Consider the following 27,768-nt stretch of genomic DNA (forward strand, 5'->3'; position numbering starts at 1 on the left):
CAACCACAGAAAATAGAACGTCTTTTAATTCAGTTGCCAGTCGATTAGTCGCCTTCGATCAACAAGCGATTAAGTTGAAGTTCCGTTTACACGGTCGATTAAGATGAAAGTGACGTCAATTCAACTGAATCGAACGCAAATCGACTAAGTGTAAACGCCCCATAAAATATTGCATTTCTATTTATATAATGACTCAAAATCAATTCATGAGAGAGCTTCTACGGATAAAGGGACATGGAGAGGCTTGCTCCCCGCCTCCAGCTTTCTGGGAAAAATAAAAATTACCCCCTAATGTTTTAGAGAATTATACATGAAAATGCTCAAAAACAGATTTTATATGAATATTTTAAAACAGTTTCACGCGGAACAACTTCTGAACCCCAAATCGACTGGAGAGTATGATAGACCCACGGAAAAAAATTTGGCCTCCCATTGTGCTGTAGTAAGATAATTAGGAAATGCAGTGAAATTCATGTCATGAGTTTTAACTTCCTGATAAATGAATTTATTGGGGAAACATGTAAGAAAGTTGCTATGTGATTTTTATTAAAAACTCCATATTGAAAATGTTTAACTTCTATTAAGTAACAATGTCAGATTGAATTATCTAAAAGCAATCCCCCCTCCCAAAATATAAATATTAGGGAACACTCATGCTCAAAATCACTGCACACATATTCACAGTGTGGCCCAATTATTAGAAAGCCGCAAAAATACTTTTTAATGAAAACATATATATACATATTTTTTTTTTTGATTGCGTAAACTATATTTTTCCTTCACTAATATCGGACTGAACTATGTGGGCCTTATGCAGAGTCGTTCTGAAGTGTGATTAGTGTCATACTAAAGAGTTCGACTAACATATGTTTCCTGCAGTATTCAGGCCTTTAGTATAAGGTTAATCATACGTCAAACCGACTCTGCATAAGGCCCTGTATATCTATATCATTGTAGGCACAAAAAAGTCCCGACGGACTCATAACAATACTTTCCGATTTCAGTTTAAACGAGTTGCCTCCAAACATTACTTTTTGTTTGGATTGGGCTCACAATACATTCCTTAAAGTCATGGGACCCTTATCTGCAACCAACACGAGTTCTTGCGTAGCAGCAAGAGGTGAATTTCTTTGTAGACACCTCAATTTAGAAACAAAAGGTAGGAGAAAAACAAAAATGTCTGTGTTGACAACGTAGAAATGATTTCTAAATAAGAAATTAAATCTTTTACGTACAAAGCTATTCGTCAATTACTCCATAAAAATGGATTCATTAAAGGCATATTAGGATCCACTTTCCAGTGATGGTATGTCTTGATTACCGAAATACCAGAGACGGTATATCTACATCACTGAAAAACCAGTGGTGGTATGGCATACCACTGCCTACCGTCTCACTTCGACCACTGAAATTTCCAAATACAAACTAATCAAACAATTTGTTTATCAAACGCCCACATGGTTGGTAACAATGCTTAGTAAGTTGTTTACTAGTGCCACCTGTTGGCCAAAACTTTCCCGCGTAATTTTTCCCATGATTCACAATCAAAACATGTCGACTAGATGCAATGTCAGAGGGAGTACCATGGGACGGAGAAAGATAACAATGACTTGGAGAAGGTATCAATTACTTTAAAAAATTATTGTTATAAGGTTACCAATGACAAGTTATTTCGGAGAATGAGTTAGTGATGTCGCTTTGTTGCTTTCTGGTTAAGACATTTTTAATTTACTCACGTGCAAGTTAATGGTTCTTGCGTCGTAACCAAAACAATGTTGAAAAGGTCAGTCCCGCTTGATATATTTTTAATAAATATGTAATTGTAACAAAAAATATCAAGTAGATAGTTATGTATTTCAATGCAGTTGTTCGTGAAAATGAGTCGTGTGAAACATATTTAGTTAGTCAGCTCGTAAACTTCTAGGTAATTTTGTGGTGGTGGATTTAAACAAAGACAAATATTATGCTTTCATATAATGTAAACAAATGTAATACATATTGCATGAGTTGTGACAGTAGAGTTAAAAGAATATCATTTATATATTACGTTGGTTAGAATTACGTGCTAACCTAAGGTATGATTATTGGTACAAAGCCTAATTTACTGATAACGTCTCAGTATAAGAAAAGTGAATATATCAATAAATTTTTAAATCCCTTCTCTACTTCTTGTATACGAAGACAATTAAGGTGTTCAATTTGAATAAGTAATGGATGTTTGGGTATGTCCTAGTTGTATGCTCAAAGTTAATGAAAGTGCCAACATTTATCATGTTACTCCTCTAATATACTTGCGTTTAAAAACTGAAAGTATCCAAGAATTTTCTCTTACATAACTCCATATAGTACCTGAAAAGGACTTAGGTTCCGATAAGCTCCGCCGCGCCAAACCAACGTATTAAGGCAACTGAACTAAGTTAACCCAAACTATCCTAACCTATCCATAAGTCATTATTGCCGTATTGAAAAACTGGCGGGGCTTAACGGCATAAGTGCCCCTGAAAATTGTACACGTCGTTTCTACGTTTCATGAAAATAGTAGCTGCAAGCTCCCCACAAATAATCACTATATATCAAAATTAAGAGACAGATTATGAAATTTTAGCGTGAGATACGTAATTTAGAAGCTGATTCATAAATACAAAATATGGTCAATAATATCCAAGCTGTAACATCATCCATTCCGAACCGTATTGAGAGACTTAAACATCCTTTTAAATGACTGTAAATACTTGACGTTTTGAAAGTATGCTCCAGTAAAAGCACAAGCAAGATTACACGATTAGGTAATTGATTTTCGATTTGTTCAATGATTTCGATTCCAAAAACAACAGATTACTCGGAACAGTTCCTTTAATGTTCCGAGGAACCAGTTCCTCCGAAATAGAACTGGTTTAAGAATCATGGTCGTTCCTGCTACAAATCCTTCACAAATAATAATAATAATAAATTTTATTGTCGAATCAGCTACATAGCCATAGACAGCGTCAAATTATAACTTACTACAATAATGTACAGCAATAGTGATTGTTCATTATCTACAATAAGTACTAAAGTTCACCACAATAACATAACTTAAATATTATTACCTTACAAAAATTAAATATTATCATATTCGAAACCTCATCTATTGAATAAAATGATGTGTTAACTAACTAAGAATATAATCTATTTTTGAAACTACCGATAGGTAGTTGTGTCAGTTCTATAGGTAATTTAGTACGCGCCTTTGGCGTGGGAGACCCGGGTTCGATTCCCGGCGGGAGCTCGTGGTTCGGATTCCACGTTAATCAGTAGGTCCATGTCTCATATCGCCTCCCTGCTGAACGGGACGCTAAACTAACATCAACTCAACTATAGGTAATTTATTATACAACCTTACACTCATGGCTTCGTAGCTATTTTGTGATTTTGTTAATCTCAAATATGGTACCTTGACACGTCTGTTATTTCTAGTGTTGTATGAGTGTATGTCATGCCTGTAGTGTATTTCTGACGGTTTACCCTTTATGTACATCAACATATTGTATATTTATACAAATTGATTACCGTCATTATTTTTAGTTTTATGAATAATGGTTTACAATGACACGTATTCTCGGTATTCATCAATATTCTCACAACTTTTTTTGTAACAACAGAACGTCATTCACATGGCTACCATTTCCCCATAACAGTATACCATATAGTAAGATACTTTGAAAAATGCGGATCTTACATAATTCTGTGGTACCTGGTTCCTCAGATTTTTTAAAATCAAATATATCTCTTGAAAGTCTTCCTGTAATATATTGAATATGAGAGTCCCATGATAATTTGTTATCAATAATAATGCCCAAAAATTTTATACTGTCCAAATTGTTCTCGGTTGCTATATCTCTTAAACTGAAGTTTAAATGTTTTGTTTTACCTTCATTAAGGAAAAAACCGTTCGTTTTAAACCACGATCCTGCTTCAGATAATGTTCTTTCTGTGATTTCTTCTAATTTTTCCAAGTCATGGCTAACACTGAGAAATGTTGTCATCTGCATATAAAATTAAGTGACTAGTTACACAATTTGGTAAATCATTAACCATTATAGTAAAAAGAAGTCCCAAGTACTGAGCCTTGTGGTATACCGTATAGAACCCGTGCAACTAGTGACTTTTCCCTTCCCACACATACCACTTCTCTACGATCCTTAAGGTAAGTCCTGAATAAATTTAGACCAGTATTTCCTACACCATAATACGCCAGTTTATTTAATAATATATTATGGTCAACACAGTCGAAAGCCTTGCTCAGGTCACAGAATGTGGCCCTAATTATGTTAAACATAGTATTTTTAAGTAACGAAAAATCTATTACTATTCTAATTTCCACTCCTAGAATAGTTCCAAATTGATCAATATTTCAAATATTCAATGTTTAAAATAATAAATGAAAATATTTCACCAGGGACCATCATACTCCCAACTCCAGCAAGTTAAAGAACAAAATTCATAAAAATCTAAAACTAACCATTATGTCGCAATTCCTATAGCAAAAGCGAGTGAAATACATGAATTTTTATTCACTTGAAAGGAGGAAAGCCCCCTAACCTCCCAAATACCAACTGCTATGTAAAAATCAAAAATACATTAAAAATAACAACGTAGCCTACCTAAAAATTTATATAGATGAATATAATGGAGTTGCAACCGTAAAAATAATAAATACTTCTACTACCGAAGAGAACTTAATCAAGTTCAACAGTTAACCCTGGTCTCGCAATTAGACCTACGGAATATTTTATAACAGCTTCCAAATATACTTCTCATTATAAGTAAAAAAAAAATGTTTGTAAACAGAACGCTGCAGCCTAGCTGTTGTGCGCACCTAATCCTACATTTCCCCACTCCCTTCTCCGCGACGATGCCGATTTACAGTGTTGCAATCTGGAGGGAGCGGAATGGTCTGAGGATTTTCTACGACATTTGAGTGTTAAATGCTGTATATTGACTGCACTAAATTTTTAATGTATTTTAATATTTTCTCTTTGAATATTAAATGAATTAAGTATGATTAGGAGTATTTCTTACCAACGTAATATATGAATTAAAACGGTAGAAAAGTTCGCAATGAATTTTAATGAAATATAAATAAGCGATAGAACATAACTCACCTTCTAAATGTTTTCCTTCTCTTCTTCAGTTTCACTCTCCCACTCATCTGAGTCCGTATCGGCTGATGAATCTGAGTGAATCGGTTTCACCAAGTCTAATTATCAGTTCATCTACACACTCATCCATAAGTCCGTCTCTTTCAAAGTAAGAATCTTCAATTTGTTTTACGTGTTCACAACATTTTACCCATTTCTGTGGTGAATATTCATTAATTATCTTTTCCAGTAATTCTTTGGGTCCTGCGAATCGGAAATGCATTGCCTTGCTCTGCTCTTGATTTCTCCCCACACAAGTTCAATAGGATTTAAGTCTGCGTGGTAAGGTAGAAGTTTAGTTATAGTGTGCCCCGCGTTTATAACATTCTTGTCAATCGCGTATTGTTTCACATAAGATACACTTTGAATTCTTAAGAACAATTGTCTTTTGTTCATTCTCCACAATGTGTTTATTCTATTCTCCGCTTCAATTTCGGTTTCGTTTATAGGTTTTTCTGTCGTTGATAGCCACTGTATCATGTCGCTTTTAAGTGAAGACATAGATGATCTTTTATTGATTTGAACATTGTGATAACTGGCATTATCAACGACAACGACGCTGTTTTCGGGAAGATTAGGAAGTAGTTTTTCATCGATCCATTTTGAAAAATTTCTACTGTTCATATCATCATGATAATCTCCACTTTTTTTCTTCTTTCTTTCTTAGATTTGAACATCAATAGAGCATAATCAACAAACCCAAATTCCCCTCCTGCATGGACAATAATAAGACGTGGCCTTTTCCAACAGTTTGTGTTACATCTATTTCACTTTCCCTTTGCCAACGCGCTGGTACTGAATGTGATGCGTGAATGTAGGTTTCATGAACATAAACAATTGGCCTACCTTGTTTTCTGTATTTACGAAGGTCCCTTAAATATCGTGCACGCCACTCAGCAATGTTCGGATTTTCAATCAAAATCTTTCTCCTTGACTGACATTTTTCCCCACCTAAACCTATAGACCTTAAAAGACACCTTAAATACTCATTGCTACAATCTAATATGCCGTCTTCTCTTATAGCTTTAGTTAGTTTTCGTAATGTTGGAACTACTTTCTTTAGTGTGTAAAATCCATGAATTTTTCGCCTAATTGCACATTTAGCAAAATCATCTGTTTGTATTCGCTTTTTCCTTGGGTTCTTTTTACCTGTCGGTGTAGATAAATTCAGCTCACCTTTAGTCAGCGACTGTTTTCCTTCTTTTAAAACGTGAGAAACCATCCATTTAGATACTCCCGTGGCGGCGCTTGTGGATTCGACAACTTTATACTTAAGTTTATGTAACTCTTTCTGATTTTGCAAATAAGTTGTAACATTGAAAACAATTTCTCTGGCCTGCCCTCTAAGAGGTTTTCCAGAGCACATTGTGAATTTGGACGGACCCGACATGATTTGATTTTCACAGACAATAATCACATAATGCGCCTCACATACTCACTACTGCTCTGAAGCGCAAACACACGAAAGAAAAACACTACTTCAAAAACAGAGAAACATCTCCGAGAACAAGAACTTCTTCAACACGAATCAACCGGTTAGACTGGGGCCAAACTAATGCCAGCAGTTTTAACAGATCACTGATTTGAACTTCGATAAGGTGCTTTTCTTTACGCTGACCTTTCTCAACCCTTAAGTGTGGTCATTGAATCGAAGCACTAGACGCAGTTAGTATACAAGGACACATTTTGTCTTTGACAGGACGGAGCACCCTTGATCTATTTAGGAACTGGATTTTTTTTTCTGTGATAATGCCGCCTAATTTATTACCAACGAGTCCATTTCTGTTTCAAACACACATTCGGCAATGACATCCTCAAGCCAGGTCGCGGAAGGCTTGTTGGGGAAGAAATTAAGAGTTTGTTACTTTAGTATTTTGTGTATATGGTGAGATTATGGAAAGAATGCCACCGTCTTCAGTCGCATTGCCGCATCGTATTGTCGCAAATTATTGGTTTAATAAATTGGAAAAATTCTCTTGCCGGTTCGTACCAATGAAAAAATAATAAGAGAAAGAGAAATTTTCTCTTCAGAAGGCGTGTAAGGGGTCGTCCGTGAATTAATAATGTGAGGCCCGATCCGAGTTAGAAATAGGTTTTAGCATTTAGGCCCGACCCCATGTGATAATCAAATGATCCCGAAATAAGCCCGAATTACAGAAACTTAATAATTAAGGCAAAATTGTATTTTTTATTTACAACAATTAGATGTTTAATTTTGCAGTTTAAAAGGTTTCATGATTCAGAGACAACAAGGAAATAAAGGTTATTGTTTACATTTAGTTAACTATGAATTATCTTTATATATATATATAGATAGATAGATATAAATTTTCATATAATATAAATTGGTATTGTCTTTAAGAAAAAACCAAGACAGGTTGTTCCCAATGCCCTTTTTCCTTAATTCAGTATTTTCACTCACAATCAAGCTAAGCATATTTATTTCTGTTACTTTTAGTTTTTTTTTTCTTTTTTTTCTATATTACACAGTTAGCTTTTCTCTCAATTGCACAGTGATTTTAAGTGTGGGCGTCTCAAGTTACAAATTTAGGTGTGTGTTAAAAGTTCTCCAGAAAGAATGGTCCGATAAATATCGTTGTATTACGCCTGAAAAGGTCCGAGAAATGTGATTGTTTATTTAAAAATTAACGGCCCGAGCTCGTGCAGACCTCTACCATGAGGTTGCTTACCTACTAAAGAAAAAGGTAAGATTCGGACGTTAAATGTTCCTAATTATGACAGAGCTACAAGGGGCTGCGATGGCTCAGTGTTAGAGACTACCACTGAGTCACCGTGTCCCCTATATAAAGAGTGGTCTTTCACTTTTTTCTTCATCCGGCACATCAAGTTTTCTGCTGGAAAATGCGTGACCCTACTTGTACACTTGTTCACGTGTTATCATATTTTATCCATAATCCTGTATCAGTTTTTAAAGAATTTCTGTCTGTTTATTCCCCATGCGATACAAGAATCGAACGACACTACGCACCTCGTCTTTTGTGTGATGTCTCGGTTGCTGTGTCATGGTTTGACTAGCGTAGTTTCCGGAAGAAACAACGTGCTGTGCTCCAGTGACTGACAGACGTATTAAGCTGCGTCGAAACAGGCTGTGGTAGCCTGTAGAGCGTTCACCTTTGGTGCGTGGGCTCCCTGGCTCGATCCCAGTTCGCACCAAGTGGGCTTTGTGGTGGATTTTCTCGGGTTCTCCCGTTTCCTCCCACTTTCTTCATTCCACCATTACCGTCTCCCTTAGCCTCGATGCATAATCACGGGACGTTAAACAGAATATTTTACTTCATTATATTATTACAGAGCTATGGTCAGCTCCCTGTGAAAGGTGAACCCGTGGTGGTTTGCTGTTGCCTTCCATGAGATGAAAATGACGTCCTAACGATGAGGTCTACAGTTTAAAGTGGGATCCGAACCACTCGTATCTCCACCGGGAATCGAACCTCGGATCCCTTGATTACAAGACAACGAGCTTACACACTCATCGACCGGGAACACTTTGCTTTATAGAATAATAAACTTAATTTTATGAATATTTGATTTAATTATCACCCTAGGTATACGTTCGAGACGATACGAGACATAATTTTTACGAAAAGATTCGAGACGGGAGAAAATTCTTGTAATAGGAACATATACATTTATCGAGACGAGATATCACTTTTACAAAATAGTTTCGAGTCGATACAACTTCAAATCTTGTCTCGACTCGAAACTATTTTGTAAGTCCCGAAATCAGAAAACTGTCGTGAAAGCCAAGAAATTTTACTTTTGGGTCACGATTTTTTTTTATCTACAAATATAAGTACAAACTGGAAAATTTTGTTCCATAAAACGTCAAAATTCACTACAAAAAACGTCAATGGTCGTCTTTAGACGCTATCAATTCGCAAACAAAGCACTCTTCTTAACGTATGCATGAAAATTCGGCCTAATTCGCACCCAAAATCGCTCATGAGAGTTACTAAACTTTAAGGTTTGCTAAAGAAAAAGTCACGAAATTTCATTTTGGAATTTTAGTGGACATCCTGGAAGATCACATTAGATATTCACGAATAAACGTGCGACATCTCGACACAAGTTTGAATACATAGTAATAGACTACTTAGCATTATTAATACTTAGGTTTCAGGTGTGCAAAACATTTAGTTTTACCTGTAAGCTAAGGAATATAATTTAGCTGATAGCTGTACCATAAACTGTGATTGTAAAATATTTATTTAAACACAGTAATTCACTCCTTTTTAATCTAATTTTAAGGAGGTAAGTGAAACACTTACTTCAATGGTTGCGTGTGTTTTCTCTGTACAACGTCAAAAACTTATCCAGTGACTTTGTTAACCATTTTAACACATATCGTAAATACATTTTGTACTTTCGGTGCAGGGATTCCAAAAAACATTAAGTCCCATTGGTAAGCTGGTTGTTTATGTAGAAAAAAGAATTGCTGCTATTTCTATGAAAGAACTTAAGTTTTAGCCGTTCTTTATACATTAACAATGAGAGTTTCTATGAGTCATTGATTATTTATTTCTTGATGTAACTTATACGTGTAACTCGGTGAACATCAGTGCAAAAGTAAATCAATTAGTGATTTAAGAAATTATTGAGTAGTAACTATTATAACGGACTAAAACTCGAATTCGTTCACGTTAATTTTAACTGGTTTCGTGTATCAGAGAAACTAGAGAAAACATTCACTTAATCCCTTAACCTTTAAATACCGAAGGACGCAACTGCTACGCCAAGTCTTTAAACCTTAATAGCACAGCCCCTAATTAGGCTAAGAAAATAATTTTGGTATCAATGTATTCCTGAAGGATAATGAAGCTTGCCGCCGGTATGCGTTTTATGTACACTCACTGTCCAAAATTATTGTCGCATGTCTATAAATATGTTGTTAGGAATATAATTTGATAACGAATTTGCCCGGTATTTCTTACAATGTTGGTATGTCTATAATCGGCAAAGACATGTATGTGTCAAAAGCATAGTAAATAAGAACAATAAAACTTTCTTGTCCAACTTTAGCAACATTCTGTTTTACTCATTCTAATTTTTGTATTTATAATTCTTTTCTTATGAAATTTACCACGAAGATACATTTTCCGATTATACACATAGTATCAGTATTAAAAGTACCCTGCAAAATCATTATCAAATTATATTTTTACAAGAAGACAGTTATAGATGTGCGACAGTCATTTTGGACATAAGTGTACGTTGAGAGTACCACGGCGGAGAGGGAAAGGGTAAAGTTCGTTTTTTTTTTTTTTTTTTTTTTTCATTCATCAGGTTTTTTGGGGAGGAAATTTCCCCTTGGCTGTACAGTCATAAAGATTGGTATGTGAAGCAATGAAATATACCCTGCAAAAGTACTTGTTGCTTATATGAGAGGAGTAGGGGTAGGCCAAAGTTAGGCAATATTTTGAGTGTTATTTGATGTAAATTACATTTATTATGTGGGTGGTTCCATATAAGACAAGATAACTTTTCACTGAATTGGTCTAGAAGCATAATTCTTGTTTCTTTACTTTCTACGGAAAATAATGAAAGAAATGCTGTACATATAACGTACTATAGGGAGGGGGAATGTCAAATTCAGTATGAAGGTCTGCAGCAACTTAGAAAATAATATATAGGGCGTTTTTATAGGAATTTTATTGTGAATTTTTATCTCACTTTGTATTGCAGCAATCGCTACCATTTTTATATTATTGTCAAAAGCTTATTGCCTACACATTAGCTTCATTTTGTCAGCGTAGAGTGACAGGGTTGCCACGGCTCCCAAATTCTTATTTTTTCATAATTTTTTTTAGTATTATTCGTTTCTTCTACGAATAGGGCGGGAATTGCACATGTGTTCTTCGTTAGAATCAGTGTTCCAAGCTTTCCAACGAGGTATCAATCATTACCCAACGATAATTAGGGGATTATCAGGACCCCCAACGTGAAAGTGGACGATTTCAAATCCCTGCCCGGTGTATAAAAGATAAAAATATGATTCTAGAATTCAGTGAAACAATTATAATGTAATGTTTGTTCTTGATAGCAGAACATCAGTTTATCCTTTTAATATCGTAAGTTACGGATTTATGTTAGTATTACTTGCATGGGATTGCTCATGAATTTGATGTAGCCTAATTCCGGTACTGTAATGAAAATTAGGTGCTTGGTTTGGTACCTTTCCTCTCAAATGGGTATAGTGTTTTTTTAAAAAGAGTTTTTAATGTGGATATTGACTTACGTAGCTAACGAGAAATTAATTCCTTTCTTTAATCTTAGATATTTTCAAACCGACAGAGTGGCCGCGGTGGCTCAGTGGTAGAGCGTTCACCTCTGGTGCTAAGGGTCTCGGGTTCAAACCCTGCTCCCGCCAAGGGAACTTTGTGGTGGACAAACACCATGTGCGTGGGTTTTCTCGGGGTTCTCCTGTTTCCTCCCACTTTCTTCATTCCACCATTTCATTCATCTCTCATCATCACCGTCTCCTTTAGCCTAACCGGCATAACCGTGGGACGTAAAACTCAAAAATTTCATTTCATTTCAAACCGACAGATTGAATCTAAATTAAGATTGTGGTGATATATATTTTTCATTGAATTTCTAACGTTTTCTTTACAGATGAGGAATATGGATGATATATACTGCTGTTCCTTACAACCAGTGTGCTGATAGAAGCCTGGATCTATCAGGCATAACATGTTTAATGACTCCAATCTGTGTAAGTATCATTTATTTCACGTTTCCAATTTGTAATTAGTCCAACACGTACTTCGAAAGTTGTGTTTTAATGTTAATATGGGTGACTCAGGCTGTTAACCCTGTCCGTGAATTCTTAGCTGAATGACAAAAAAGGGGGGAATAATAATAATAATAATAATAATAACAACAATAATGAAGGAAATTAGATCATACTGAATAAGGAGTTAAACCCTATATCCAAAAGTGAGTCTATCCCGCAGAAACTAACAAAAATATAGTCGTTATTGCTATTTTTTGCAATTCATCTTTTGCAAAGAAAATTCAGTTAGGGTATCAGTAGGGCTTTTTTTGAGTTGCTACGTAAAGAGAGATCCCCAAAATTTTGAAAATTGAGTTACCTAGCTACAAAGAAAGCCTGTATTCTTCCACACCGGTATGTATAAAGCAGGATCGTATACCTTTATTGGTTGCGGAGTAAATGGACTTTATATCTCGCGGTTACTGTGTGATCATACAGAGGCCAGCACTTTAAATCTCGTTATATTCAAGATCAAAAGTTATCGTTCAGTACTCACACATACCCAAAAATAATACCGTAATTAAATGTGTGATGGTTAGGGAGTCTTCGGTATACAATACTGCGGTAGGCAACTTAACAGTTCTTTTAAGGTTGTAAATATGAGGTAAGCAAAATTAAGTCTCTGCAGAGAATGAAAACTGGGATGATAACAGTGAAGAAATAGGGAATAGATGGCTTCATGCGTTGGGATGCTATATAGATGGGTTAGGTAATTGTTGAGGGATGCTGTGGGGAACAACATAGGTTTCCAGGGGGAATGATCAGATCATAGGATAAGAAAGCATTTGGTATGGTAATAATAGGGTCTTTCAAAGCGAAGATACTGGATATTTATATGTAGTTTTGATATATGCGTCAATCTCGTGACGTTCTTTCAGATATGTAAGTGTTTTTCGGCGCGGAGACGAGGTTTTGATTCCCTTCGGGATCTCATTTGGTTCCAATTCCACGTTAAGTTGTACATCCATGTCTTACATCACCTCGGTGCTGCAGAGTGACGCCAAATTCCAGTCCTTGCACAAGTCTGACGTCTGCGTTAAGAAAGATGACAGTTCAGTTGGAGGAACAAGTGAATTTAACAGAGTTTCAAAGAATTTCAAATGTAGACTCATGTCTAAAATTGTTATCGCATGTCTATAAATATGTTGTTGTAGGAATATAATTTAATAACGAATTCGCCGGGTATTTCTTACAGTGTCAGTATGTGTGTAATCGGCAAAGACCTATATATATATGGCAAATTTCATGCCAAGAGAGCAGCAAATAAGAACAATAAAACGAAAATAAAATTTTATTGTCCATTTAGCAACATTTTATTTCACTCGTAACTTTCACATTTATAATTCTTTTCCTATGAAATTTACCACAAATATACATTTATCGATTATACATATAGTATCAATATCCTGTAAAATCATTATCAAATTATATTCTTACAAGAAGACAGTTATAGATATGCGACAATCATTTTGGACATGAGTGTACAACTGGAGATTCAGATGGAGATTGAAGCTGAGTCTCTGGCACACCATGTGAATGTTAATACTACGGCATCCAACCCTTTCCTAGTTGACATTTTTAGTATGAAATGTAATGTGATATCACCTTTAGTACAAATTAGACGTTGGAAAAAATTAAATGCAAACTCCCATTAATACATTTGTTGAAAGTTTGTGTTTCAATGTAGTCAAAGTTTTAGTACTGGCTAGTCCATATTAAAAAATGTGATTATAATACCAGAGTTCAAATTATACAGACCGCTTGTACAACGCATATTTAACCTTTTCAATTTTTTTTACTACAATATTTTTTATGTCCCTATAACCGTCACCAGGTTATAGAAGTTATTTTTGTAGACGCTCTGTATATTTTGGAAGGACAAAATTTATTCTTCGATTTATACTTTGTTTCTGCGTAATCCCTTTCTTCGGTGGGAACCGTTTTCTTTCCCACACAATAGGACAAAGGAGTCTTTCCTCCTTCACTCTATATATATCTGAAACGTTTTTTCACCGAGAATGTTTTAGTGAGCGACAAAGCTTCTCCTCACTTATTAATACGCAAAGACTATGTTCTTTGGTTATTTGGAACTGAATTAAATGTATCTTCCAGTCATTAATGGAAATACTGCGAGCCAGAGCAAACCAAGTGCCCGAACGCCAGAGTGACGACAATTATATTACTCAGCTAGTTCGTTATCTGAACGTTCCCACAACCAAGTTATCGCAATGTCTTGTGCGTCGTGGCCAGTGGACTGAAAATTAACGTCAATTCTTTTGACATTCAATTTGCATGTACACACAGGTGATGCAACCTGATTGCATTTGATAATGAACTGCCAACATTGACCAGTTGGTCAATCCGGCTCGGATCTCGAACGTTACAGTTCAAGGAGTGTTACTCCGTATTTCGAAGCAGCAACCACGTACGTTGCATTGGGCATCGCATTATGTTAAGGTGCATACGTTATTAGCCAGTCAAGGACCTAGTTATGGCTAGCCCCAATCAGTGAAGTCCAAGGTTCGCATACCTAGTGCTTATCAGTTGTAAACGCGTCCTCCAACATTTTCATTCTATTTTGACAACGGTTTACATTTTTTGCTGAAGACTAACGTCAATTTTGTGGATTTGTGCAGGAGCTACAAATTACTTCGTGGAATTATTCCGGTGTCACTCCCATAGTGCTAATCCCCCATGTGCATTGATGGTGTGAGAAAAGCATCTATAGTGAAATCTCAATCATGATTTTTTAAATATTTATATAGTGATAAAAGGGCTATAATGTATTGAAAAAGCGAAGTGTTATTTCATTAGTGAAAATAATGATATATATATATATATATATATTCAGTGTTGAGTGTTGTGATCGTTTCTCTACATTATTTTTTTTATAGTATTTTAATAAATAAGCATAGTGTCATCTTACTCCATGCCTTTTCGTTACATGCATGAATAGTGTTTGTGTGCGCTGTGGTCTGAACGACCATCTGATCGTCCGTGAGGATTTCAAGACGAGACAATTGAGCCTCTCAGTACCTAATGCTCATCTCATTATTGAGACCGACGGGCAATTTCGGAAAAGTTCTGTAATCTATTTTTGGAAATGTTCTTCAGTGTCTCAACCAAGTAAGTTCAGGTCTCCTGAAAATACTCATTGGTAAGACAGAAGGGGGCAGATCCGGAAAGCGGTTACATCCCTTCAGTTTTGTTATATACAGGGTGTTTCAAAACAACACTGACAACGTTTGAGAGGTGATTTCTGACACCAAGATAAGACAAAAAGTATAGACCAACCTATGTGTCAAATGTTTCCTTTCGGAGTTACAGGCTGCCGAAAAATTGGGAAAATGAACTTTAAGGGTCAATAGCTCCAAAACTGTGCTACCTACCGTAGTCGGGTCAAGACTTCATTTAGGAACTAATATGAGCGCTATCCAGAAATACATGTTTCAAAATTCTAAGGTACTGACGCAACCATTTTTAAAGGGAATTTGGCTGCGGGCATTTAATTTGAAGTACTCACCAACTACCTCTATAAAAATTGTTGCTGAAGCACCTCAGAATTTTGAAACATGGATATTTGGGTAGGTCATATACTAGTTCTTTAATAAAGTCTTGACCCGACTACAGTAGGTCCCATAGTATTGGAGCTATTTACCTTTAAAGTTCGTTTTTTCATGTTTTCGGTAGTCTATAGCTCGGAAAGCAAGCATTTGTGCACCCTGATTGATCTATACTTTTTGTTTTAACTTGGTGTCAGGAATCACCTCCAAACGTTACGTGTATGAAATATTAATTTCCCTAATTTTGCTGTCAAAGCTAGATTGCATTACGGAAATAGCCAGTTATGACAACGAAATGAACCCCGGGTTCTTTCTTCTTACTACGGTTGTGCGTGTTCTGTGCACTATCTATCCATTCCACTAATATTTAGCGCGGGAAAACCTTGCTTGCTTTTCAAGTCTGTTGTTCTGTGTAGGGCTAATTTGCGGTGAGTGGAGACCTCCCCACTAGTCAAGGGACTAGCACGTATCCCTTTGATGCACGTGGTACTGGGTTCGATTCCTGGTGAAGAGCATAAAGAGTTAATTACGCAATTATTCACTATCACTAATCATCCGCCTCTTTTACCCAAAGGACATAACAGTGAGACTAAACTTAAAAAAATCATTTTTTTTCTGGTGACTGGTTACGTGACTTTACAACTGACATAATAACGGGAACAGTTGATGCTGAATTACTGTATTAAGAGAAATATATTGAAGATCATAGCAGTGCAAAACACAGATTACATTATTTAGCTAATATTGTATATTGCCGCATTCAATATTTTGCATATAGAAGTTATTGAACATATGTAGGACATAACGATAGAGTATTACCACCTCTATTACCTGAATTACCTTCCTGTGATTTTCACCAGTTTTCTTTCGGTAAAAATGGAGTAAAACTGTGTATAGAAGGAAAGTTAGTTTTATTTTTATTTGTTTTAATTTTGATTAATGTAAAAGTTCATTTTCTTCATGCCTACTAGTGACGTTATGTTTCACATCGTGTATCACCTATTGACAAATTACCTTCACCTATTTTGTAAGTGGAATGTGAAACCAATATCAGCGAGTATGTTTTTCGTATTCACTATCAAGGATACCCTCCTTTCAGAATTCTTTAGTGGTACTCTCACTAGCAGCTCCTAATGCCACGTTGGTGTTGTTGTTTGTTCTGAAAAACGTTTCATATTATGTATACTACCTGGATCAAAAAGTTCCCGGAATTCATTTACAAAATTAAAAATACAAGTTTATTCTTGAAAATTGATTTTGTCCCCTTCGAAGTAATCCACATCGACTGCAACGTACTTATGCCAGCGCTTGATCCAGTTCTCAAAACATACGTAGTACTCGATTTTTGGTACGTCCATCAGAGCCGTCTTCGATTTTCTTATTTTCTCTTCTCGGCTGCTAAAACGCGTTTCCCGTAAAGATTTCTTCAGTCGATCATACAGGAAAAAGTAGCACGGAGCCAAATCCGGTGGCTACGGAATGGTATTCGTTGTCGTTTTTGGTGAGAAACTCGCGGATAATGATAGTATTGTGCGACGCTGTTGTCATGGTTCACAATCCACGAGTTGTTTGTCCAGAGATCTTCTCTTTTTAGGCGAATTGCTTCACGCAGACGCTTCGTAACGCCCAAATCTTACTCCTTGTTGACTGTCGGACTTTCTGGCAAAAATACATCACCGTTGTAGTCCATGAAAACCGTGAGCATCACTTTCGTTTTCGATTGAAAACTACGTGTTTTTTTCAGTTTTGGTTCATTGGGTGCTCGCCACTCGCCCGCCTATTGTCTGGATTGCGTGTCATAGCTACTCATAAACCCACGTCTCGTCTCAAGTAATGATGCGTTTGTTGTGTCGGATTCACCCTTGCAAACCATATCTTTGGCGATATTGACGTGGTCCCTTTTTTGCATGAAATTCAGGTCTTTCGGCACTAACTTTGCTGCAACATGGCACAAACCAAAATCATTCACTATCATGTTTTGAACGGATCCGTAAGGAATGTTCATCTGCTAGTTCTCTGATTATTAATTTACGGTTTTCTGCCAACATTTCTTTCACTTTATCGATGTTCTCGTTGGTTTTCGATGTCGACGGCCTGCCACTGCGTTCATAATCTTCGACTGACTCACGGCGAAACGTAAAGCGTTCGTGACACTGGTAAACTACTTTTTATTTTAGAGCATCATTGCCAAAACACTTTTCCAACATTTCCTAGGTCTTTGCATCATTGAATTCGTTTTTAACGCAAAATTTAATACACACTCGTTGTTGCAAAATTAACTCCATTGCAAAAATAGAAACATGCACCCAAACAGATGTACTCAGCACTGCGCCACTTTCACAAATGGCAAACTAGGATATTCATATTTGGAGGAAATAGTGCTGACAGGTATTTCAACCCACAAAAAAGGAAAAGTGAAATCAGGTGACCTAGAGTGCCACACGGTGGTGATTCGGGGAACTTTTAGATCAAGGTTGTATATTTGGTGTATGAAATACGCTATTGTACGTTGATCGATGACTACAACAATTATTAATGGAAATTTTTTCAGTAATAATTTATTGCCCTTAATTAACATTTACATATCGAGCAGATTTTTACTTGTACATCGCTCTCCCGTAGCTAAATGACGTTGCCCTCGTCGCCGAGGGAGACATGGGTTTGATTCCAAGTGCGAGTTCATGTTCGGATATCCCAGTAATCTGTAGATCCACATTTTATATTGCCACGATACTAAAAAGGGATGTGAAACCCAAAAGAGGCAATAGAAAAGTTTTCTATAAGCGTCTCAACTTTTCTTTCAACTCCTGAATTTTCCCTTCCAAAGAAGATATTTGTGAAGTTGTGGCACATGGGCTTTTGTCTAAACTTTTGTTGTTAACATTTTTTTCTTTGTTCCGATTTCAACGTAAGTGTACACATAGTAACTTATGCTTACTAGATTATTTTGTTTAGTAAATAATCACTTGTGCAATACTTGTTGTTTTTCAGGGTGTGAGGATTGTGAGAAAAGTAACGCTGGTGAATGCAATCAGCATGGTCCATTGTTAATTGTTCCTGATAGTCCCGTTTTGAGCCGAGCGAGACAGTCTTTGCCTAAGCTACTAGCGCTAAAACAAGAGGAACAAGGTAAGACTGCAGCATTAGTTACATTATCTAATTAATTATTATTTAATTTTAACTGAGGAAGAAAGTTTTGGCCAATTCGCTCTGCTCTTCAAATGTGTTAATACTTGAAGTGTTTTAATGAATCTAGTCACATGCTTTACTTTCAAAACGAAACTACGATGCTGTTATCTCTCAGGTATTTTTGTAGTTCATGTCATCTCGTACTTTATTTGATCTCTCATTAAAAATAAGCGTCTTCTAAATAGAATAATCACTTCTCACCAGTGTATAAGGCGATATACGACGGTAAAGAAAAGTTTATTTTAAATATGTTCAAACCATTTTAAAGCTTGGGGGCGCGGTGGCTCAGTGGTAGAGCGTTCACCTCCGTTGCTTGGGGTCCCTGGTTCGATCCCAGCTCGCGCCGTATGGACTTTGTGGTGGACAAACACTGTGCTCGTGGGTTTTCTCGGGGTTCTCCCGTTTCCTCCCACTTTCTTCATTGCACCATTTCATTCATCTCTCATCATCACCGTATCCTTTAGCCTAACCGGCATAACCGTGGGACGCAAAACTCAAAGATTTCATTTTCATTTTAAAGCTTGTATATTTATCTATTTTTCTACATAATCGACATTTCGGTCGATGTATATCCGTGTCATACCAGCTCCGCCGTGGTTGAGGAAACATTGAACCCAGGGTTTGCCCAAGTGGGCCCAGCCCGAAAAAAACCGGTGGTTTTTTTCGGGTTGGACCCATCTGAAAAAACCCACTTTAAAACCCACCTGGGTTTTTGACCTATTTGTTAGTATATTATTGATACAACTAAGGTGATCACATTGTAAGTGATTTTTATCAGGTTTTAGACTTTCCTTGGGCGAATTAGAGGCTTTCACGTTAAGGTATACAACAACATTCAACATAAGACCTTTATATAGTTCTGAATGCACTAAATGAATTAAAAAAAAAAAAAAAAAAAAAAAACTTACCTTAGCTTGAGTTAGTTATAGAACAAATTAATGTATGGGTTATGCTTATAGCCTATTTGAAGTAAAATAAGCAATTTTGTACTTTAGAAAATATTTTCCGTGAATAGTATGCTCGTCGAATTGACGACACCGAGGGACGTTATCATCATACGTTTGACGAGTTCGTCATAGGTACCGGTACTAATAGTACATATGTAAATACATTAGTAAAACTATTAGTATTATTTCTTACCTTTGATGTAAAACACAAGGTTCTTCAACTAAAATTTGGTTTTCCAACAATAACAGTTTAATTCAGTCATTTGTTGCTACTCTTCAAATAAGTATTCTGTAGAATCAACACCAGCAATAGCGTAAAAATTCTTGTCAAATTTAAGAAACTTAATGCTCGGAGTTCCGAGGACTATGTGACGCTTACTATTTCAAGTGCTGAGTTCAAATTTCCGTACTAGTGGAAGTTTTGATGTACACACCGTGAAAGAAGTGCTCGAGAAATTCCCGAATTAAACGCAGAAGGATCGGAAATGAATACTTCAACAATAAAACTATTTATTTTACGCTTAAGCCTGCCATACGTCCCGTAAGAAACGGGAATGTTCCGTTTTTGGGCTCGAGTGTCCCGCGTCCCCGTAAATTTAGTCGGGACAGGGAAATGTCCCGTATTTTAACTCCGTTCCATTTCTGCTATCAATATCAACTTATTCGAAAAGTAAAAAACAAAAATTCTAACATTGGCTGGGAATCCTGTAATTAGTGAATGAACAGTACGCTGTTGCATGTAACAGTTTCGAGGAAGTTATAACACCACCATGTTCAACTTGATAGCGAGCGAAATTTGCAATGCTACTTTTTCCATTGCACTTGATGCATACTCGGATATTCTCCGGAACATACATACAGGGAAGATGACTAACCTTTTCTTCAGCAACACATTAGATAAGTTAACAAGAATTATAATCTTTTTGAGAGGCTAGGGGCACAGAATTGTGCTTCGTCCAGGTCTTAGAAAAATGTAAATCTGGTCCTGACAATTATACACGACACAAGGAGAAAAATCAGCTTTTCATCAGATTAAACTAACGAACGTAATTTTGGCAGATACATCCATGTAAATAATATTGCTAAACGCGCGAAAAATATTGAAAGTAGATTGTACCACTGATTTAAATAATTTGCATATTGTTTTCCTGTAAAGCATTTTTATAGCACATCTTAAGTTTTTAGGCATCTTCAGTCTATACAATTAATTGCAGGGTACTAAAAGAGAAAAGCAGCTACTGCTTAGTGGACTTTCGCCTATTATATTATTGAAAAAAATTAAATAAAATGAAATCTTTTAGTTTTAGTCTCACGGTTATGCGTGCTATGCTCAAGGTAACGGTGATGATGAGAATGATTGAAATGACGGAATGAAGAAAGTAAAAGGAAACGTGAGAATCCCGAGAAAACTCACACACAAGGTGTTTGTCCACCACAAAGCTCACTTGGCGCGAGCTGGGATCGAACTAGGAACCCCATGCACTAGAGGTGAACGCTCTACCACTGAGCCACCGCGGCCTATTATACTTTTGTCCATAACCAGACTACAGTTCATTGCACTGTGTTGGAAAGTTGAGGAGAGGGGGATCTGAGGTGTCCCGTATTCTCATGAAGAAAATATGGCAGGTTTATTTACGCTGGAAGATGTTAATTTCATATAAGACATTTTAAAACATTTATTTATTCCATACAACATGAATTGTATCTTTGTTTTAAATTAATAGACCCCTTTTGGTATTCATATTTGGCGAACGTCAGTCAGGCTTCTGAATGACTTGATCTGCATTTGTTCGTCTGTCTGCCGAGCTCCTTCATGGCTATGCGGTTAGTGTACGCGTCTTCGGCGTGGGACCCGGATTTGCTTCCCGGAGGGAGCTCATGTGGTTCGGATTCCACGTTGATCAGTAGGCCCCGTCTCATATAGCCTCGTTGCTGAAAGGGACGTTAAACACAAAATCAACTCAACTCGTTTGTCTGCCTCTACCACACACACTACAGGGTACAATTTTCTGCCTTTTAAGTTAAAATTTTCAGAATACAAGCACGAGACACTCTAAATTTCTTGTATAGATTTTGGCGGCATACCAACGTAAATCAAAATGGCGACCATTTTTTTCGAAACAGCGAGTATCCACGCTACGAAGTGCAATTTTCAGTCTTTTAAGTTGAAATTTTGACGGTGGAAGCACGAGATATGCTAAATTTGCTGTATAGATTTTCTCGGCGATCGAATGTAAAATTTCAAAATGGCGGCGATTTTTTTCAAAACAGCAGTAAGAAGAAAATTGTTGGAAGTTGTGACAATGACAATCTTGAAATATAAATCACATTTTAACACTTTTACCCCAAAGACATTGAAATATTTCGAAAAAACCCAATTAAACCCGAAAAAACCCAATTAAACCCGAAAAAACCCAATTAAACCCGAAAATACCCGAAAAAACCCATATGGGCCCAGGTGGGTTGGGCTTTTTCAAAAAAGCCCGGGTTTTTTCAAACCCTGATCATCTTTCATCTCGTCGTTGCTGAAACACGATCCAACCAAATGTTCTTTCAGCTCAGGAAACAGGTTTTGCTCAATCTTCGCAACTGTCTCGTCGGAAGTTGACGGTCTTCCGCTTCTTTCTACGTCGTGAATTTCATTACGACCTGAATCTTCCCTACGCCACTTGCGGACGTTTTTTATATCCATGCATAACTCGCCATACGCTTCTGTCAATTGGCATAGGGGACCGCGGTGGCTCAGTGGTAGAGCGTTCACCTCTGGTGCTTGGGGTCCCGGGTTCGATCCCAGCCCCCGCCAAGTGAACTTTGTGGTGGACAAACACCGTGTGCGTGGGTTTTCTCGGGGTTCTCCCGTTTCCTCCCACTTTCTTCATTCCACCATTTCATTCATTACTCATCATCACCGTCTCCTTTAGCCTCACCGGCATAACCGTGGGACGTAAAACTCAAAGATTTCATTTTTTTTCTGTCAATTGGCGATGGATTTCAGTAGGTTTAACGCGTTTTGTGTTCAAAAACCGAATAGGTCTAACTGTGCGAACTTTGCACTTAGTGGTAGCGCCAAGCGGCTGCCAAGCCAAGACTGAGCGTCCCAGCGAGTTACGCGCAGGCTTGTTTGGGAGTAAGTGAAATAACAAACACAACAGTATTGTTAACAGCCGTACGAACAATTTCCCAGCGCTTTGCAGACTATTTCTGGAATGGCCCTCGTAGTAGGCAATACTCGTAATGCAGTGAAATTAAATATGATTGAAGCTTTAAGATGTATTAGATTCTTTGAACTATATAATGAATTTATTGTACTTTGTTTTTAATTCGTACAAGAGCATAAGAATCAGAACTACTGGAAATGTTAACGTCACAAAAAGCTGGACGCCAGACTCAAATTTTTGGTTGTGATGATGACTTGGTGCCCGAATTTTTTGAGTCTTTGTATTGAGTATATTCGGATTCCTGTTGTGAGTACATTTGCTGGTATTTTTACTAAAATTGTAACAACACATTGGCTCCCATCACTCTTATTTCTGATTTTCAACATCGGAACTTCACAATTAGTTATACAAATAACCTTTCATTTGCCTGATATCAGCAATCAACCCGCAGATTCCGTGTTTATACTGGAAGCGAAACACGGAGTCATGTGCACCACTTTTATTTTTATTAACGAAAATGAATTCGAGGTTAAGCCTACACTATATACTCTATACGAGGGCGTTCCATATTGATTTACACTTTACTTTTCTTCTTCTTCTTTCAGGGTCCACCATTGAACTCGTCATTACAGTTGAAAGGAAGTAGTACTTAGGTCTGACGTCGGAAGAGCAGTAGCCCCACGTAGCGTAGTCGCTAACGCTCTCGCCTTCGGTGCGAGCAGTCCCGGGTTCGATTCCCGGTGGGGGCAGTCGGTCGAAAAAGTGTAAAACGCTTTTTCAGGCCTCCCTGAATGAGGTTTTCCTAAGTTTTCCTCATTCACACCAGGCAAATGCCGGGGTGGGCACTAACGTATAGGTCCCAGGCCGCTTCCTTCCTTCTTCCATCCTTTTCCCCGGATAGTGTGCTCGCCGAGAGACGTCATCCCTCAAACGTGATAGGCTAAATGGCCTTAGATGCCGAGACCCCAGAAATATAAATCCTAAGTCGGAAGAGCAATACAGAGAAGTGTAATCTCTGGAAACTACAGTGCATTTCACCAACAGCTGTAAGTACGTGAGCGGACAAGAAAGATGATCAGCAAGGACAGCGCTGGATAATACAGACTGCGGAAATTGGTCTCTGGCTCATGGTAGTGCAGCCAGGTCTCGTCGCTAGTAACGAGTTTGGACATGAAGCCTTCTGGATTCTGGCGTAGCGTTGCAGATCACTGCTTACGTCCTTGCGCTGTTGTCTTTATGCTGCATTCAGTGATTTGGAAACCCACCTGGCAGACACCTTACCCATCTTAAGGTGTTCGTGCACTATGCGCTGCAGAGTGATTCTGGCAAGTCCTGTGCCGCCTCCTGTTCGGTGAACGTGATGCACCTGTTGTTATGAATAAGCTGCTCCACTCTTGAAATGTTCACTGGTGTTGTCACAGTCACTTTCCTTCCAGAAGGTTCCCTTCTCCGTTGATGTGCGTCCACTTTTCAAGCCGTCCACCCAGTTGTATACGGCTTTGCATGATGGTGTGTATCTCCACACACTGCCACTAATCGCTTATGAATTTCTACAGTCTGTACACCTTCTTTCCACAGAAACTACGTTGACCAGCGCTGCCCTTGCTTATCACCTTCCATGTTGTTCGCTCACGTACTTAGAGCTGTTGATGAAATGTACTGTAGTTTCCAGGGATTACACTTCTTTGTATTGTTCTTCCACATGAAGGTAGACCTAAGTACTGCTTCATTCCAACTGTAATGGCGAGTTCAATGGTGGACCCTGAAAGAAGAAGAAAAAGGAAAGTGTAAATCAATATGGAACGTCCCTCGTATTTTCATAGTGGATTTTTTTTTTTTATTGTAATGTGTAATAAACCTGTTGGTGAGAGTTACTGTTATTTCCTGTCCTTCCTTCAGGTGTTTCAGTCTATGCAAAAGAAGCTATTAAAAAACGAACGCGTTTCGGTCCTCTTCAAGGAAGAAAAGTGAAGTCATTCAATGCATCTGAAGGGCAACTGGAATTCAAGGTGTTCGTTGAAGGAAAGGAGCCAGTTTGTCTGAATACAAATGACGAAAAATACTGCAACTGGATGGTGTTCGTCAGAGCAGCCAAGGGAGCAGAAGAACAAAATTTAGTTGCCTTTCAGTATCAGTCAGATATATATTTTGTTACTACCAAGGTAAAGAATTTTTTTCTCGATTATGTATATATACGCCTTAGTCAATAATTCGTTCTCTGTACTAGAATGATGTCTATTTTAATGCTGGCAGTACTTTGTACCATAGTTAAGTCGGAAAAATCGAGGTACGTAAAATATGCATGGAGTAGTCCTTAACATTGTGTTCACCGAAGCTGTCATTTCTTGTATTTTATCTAGTTTTGTTGATATTTCTAGTATTACTGTGATGATCATCTTAAGTGGAGGGGAAAAATTACTACCTCTATAATCTTTGCTATGTTGGGATATAAGTTGACTTGATCTGAACATTTTATAGATTTATTTACAGCTAGCAAAGACCCCTTATAGTTATCGCGAACCATATTTTGCACCCTCTCCTTCCTCTTGAGCTTTGTCCGACTTTAGCTCCATATCGAATTTCTACACATACACACTCCTCTCAAATGGATAGTAATTGCTTCGCAAATTCTAACGATGTATCTCCTGTTGTTCATGTACACTTTTTGCTCAGCTGTAATGTGTGTTAATGAACAGTTATTAGTTAATATGCCTAGGCAATAAATTTATGGAAATATTTGAGAAGCCGTTGCTACTTCCTTCGTCAGTCATACTTCGAAAAGATAAAACTGGTGTTAACGAAAATTCCACCACATTCATTACTGAACCATATCACGGGTTTCATTTTAATAAAAATATGCGAGACGCATTCTTGATACGTTTCAGTGTGTTACTAGTCCGTAGAACACAGCGGAAGTTCTACTTCAGGGTGTCTATCGGTCACGAAACTCATGAAAAAGTCACAAAATCAGAAAACGGTCATGAAAGTCAAGAAATTTAGCTTTTGAGTCACGATTTCTTTTCTGTGTACAAATATAAGGATAGACTGGTAAATTTTGTTCTATAAAACTTCAAAAATCATTACCAAAAATTTATATGGTCGGCTTTAGATGCTACCAAATCGCAAGCAAAACACGCTTCTATCGCATGCATGAAAATTCGGCCCAATTCGCATCCAAATTCGTTCTTCGGAATGTTAATAAATTTTATGGTTTGGGAAAGAAAGGTCACGAAAAAATCACGAAAATTCATTTTGAAATTTTAGTAGACACTCTGTACTTGCTTTTCTGATGATGATTAAGCCAAAGCATAGGGATAGACAGTGTTTTAGTTTAATCAGATGAGAGTAGCATATTAGATTTGATCGTTTTCTGGTTGGTACCATTAAAAATGTGAAAATAATTGTAAATAAAATCAGTAATACAAGAGCTCATTAACCTGTTCGTGCATCTTGGATAATTTGACTTGGAATTACTTTAGTAATCACCTCTATTGCTTTCAAAATCCAATCTTAAATTTGAAGAACGTTAACTGGTAGAGTTTACAAACCGTTCTATTTGAGATCCTCGAATTCCAGTTATCTCCCTTTACGGGGGATTTTATAAAGGAAGTCATAGCACTAAGGCACAGTTGACTGCTTCACTAGTTTTTTTCTAAACGTTTTGTTAAAAATTATAATTGAATAAGATGGTCCGTTCCAACATGGATGAATTGGCCTGTTCCAAGTAGTTTTGTTTTAACACTATTCTGTAAAAATAAATGGAGGGTAGAGGCACCGGATATATGAAAATTATGTAAAATAATATAAGGATTGCAACAAACTAAATTATGTCTAAAAGTAAAATTGTTTACTAAATTAAAATTGAAATAATTAAAGAGCATGAAGCTCCAATACTTAACAAGTCCGACGCCATCTTGATTTCCCCCTTGAGATCCTCTTTTCACAAAGCATAAAAACAATAGATTATCTTTTGCGATGGTTGTTTTACATTTTAGGTGTCATCTTCCTCAATTGTTGCTAAAAACAGTTGAAAATAACAGTTATATACGAACAATATTAATATCTACAACACTTTTTTTTTTTTTTTTTTTTTTTAACTCTATAGGTTAAAAATCCGCATTCTTATGATTAAGAATGAAGGTTGCCAAATTTCAATCTGCAGACAAAATATTCCGTGATGTACCCTAAGAGTCTATTCGAAAAATAAAATAATAGGTAATTCTTTTAACCAAAATTCATCAAATGTTATCATTATTGCGTTATCAGGAAATATTTTATTGTTGCATAAACCAGAACGCCTTCTTTCCGCAGAAATTCAATGTTGAACGAAATGATATAAATATCTTCCCCAGTCGAAGAACTACCTTCATGTAAAGAAAATTATAAAAATGTGTTCGGTGGTTTGTCTGTGATAACAAACACATGCTATTTTAAAACAAAACTAATTTATAATATGCCGTAATATTTAACAGAAATAATTTCTAGATTGCTCATGACTTGCATAAATAGCAAATCCACACGTTCCTACAAAATTAAGATTTATGGTTAAATTTCTTTCAGAGTTGAAAGATTGTTATTTACTGAGGATGACGGAGATGAATTAAGAATTTTTTTCGAGTTTATAAAAATAAGCGGATACAGCAAGAACAAAAAGCATGATTTCAGTGAAGCTTAATAACTCGGGATATCCTTTCTATTTTGAGCAAAAGGTCTTTTAGTTTGAATAAAGTAGCTAAGAAATACGGTGTATAGGTTGACTACAAATTATAAATCTCGAGAAACGCTTCACAGATTTCAAGAATGTTTTATTAAATTTGTTTGTGGGAGTTTGAGGCGGTCTATCAATGTGATGGTTCATGGATATTGATGAATGTATACATTAAGTATTATGAACTAAAAAAAATAGAACTTGTAAACATTTTGAACTCGCTTTTGTTC

General features: G+C 36.8%; 1 protein-coding gene across 2 annotated transcripts in view; it reads left to right on the forward strand.

Annotated features, from left to right (window-relative positions):
- Nucleotides 1–1,492: 1,492 nt before the first annotated feature.
- LOC145670030 (uncharacterized) overlaps nucleotides 1,493–27,768 on the forward strand; it is a 57,520-nt gene continuing 31,244 nt past the window's right edge. Inside the window, exons 1-4 of one of the 2 annotated variants that reach the window (XM_081738375.1) lie at nucleotides 1,493–1,619; nucleotides 11,814–11,913; nucleotides 18,528–18,665; nucleotides 24,730–24,992. In XM_081738375.1, coding sequence (XP_081594501.1) covers nucleotides 11,892–11,913; nucleotides 18,528–18,665; nucleotides 24,730–24,992 — 423 coding nt within the window. In that variant the 5' untranslated portion in view covers nucleotides 1,493–1,619; nucleotides 11,814–11,891. Of the gene's footprint in view, nucleotides 1,784–11,813; nucleotides 11,914–18,527; nucleotides 18,666–24,729; nucleotides 24,993–27,768 lie in introns of both variants that reach the window. The other variant, XM_081738378.1, reaches the window with a different exon arrangement.

This window comes from Thermobia domestica, chromosome 2 (assembly GCF_964235325.1).
Source record: "Thermobia domestica chromosome 2, izTheDome1.hap1.1, whole genome shotgun sequence".
In the NCBI taxonomy this organism is placed as follows: Eukaryota; Metazoa; Arthropoda; class Insecta; order Zygentoma; family Lepismatidae; genus Thermobia; species Thermobia domestica.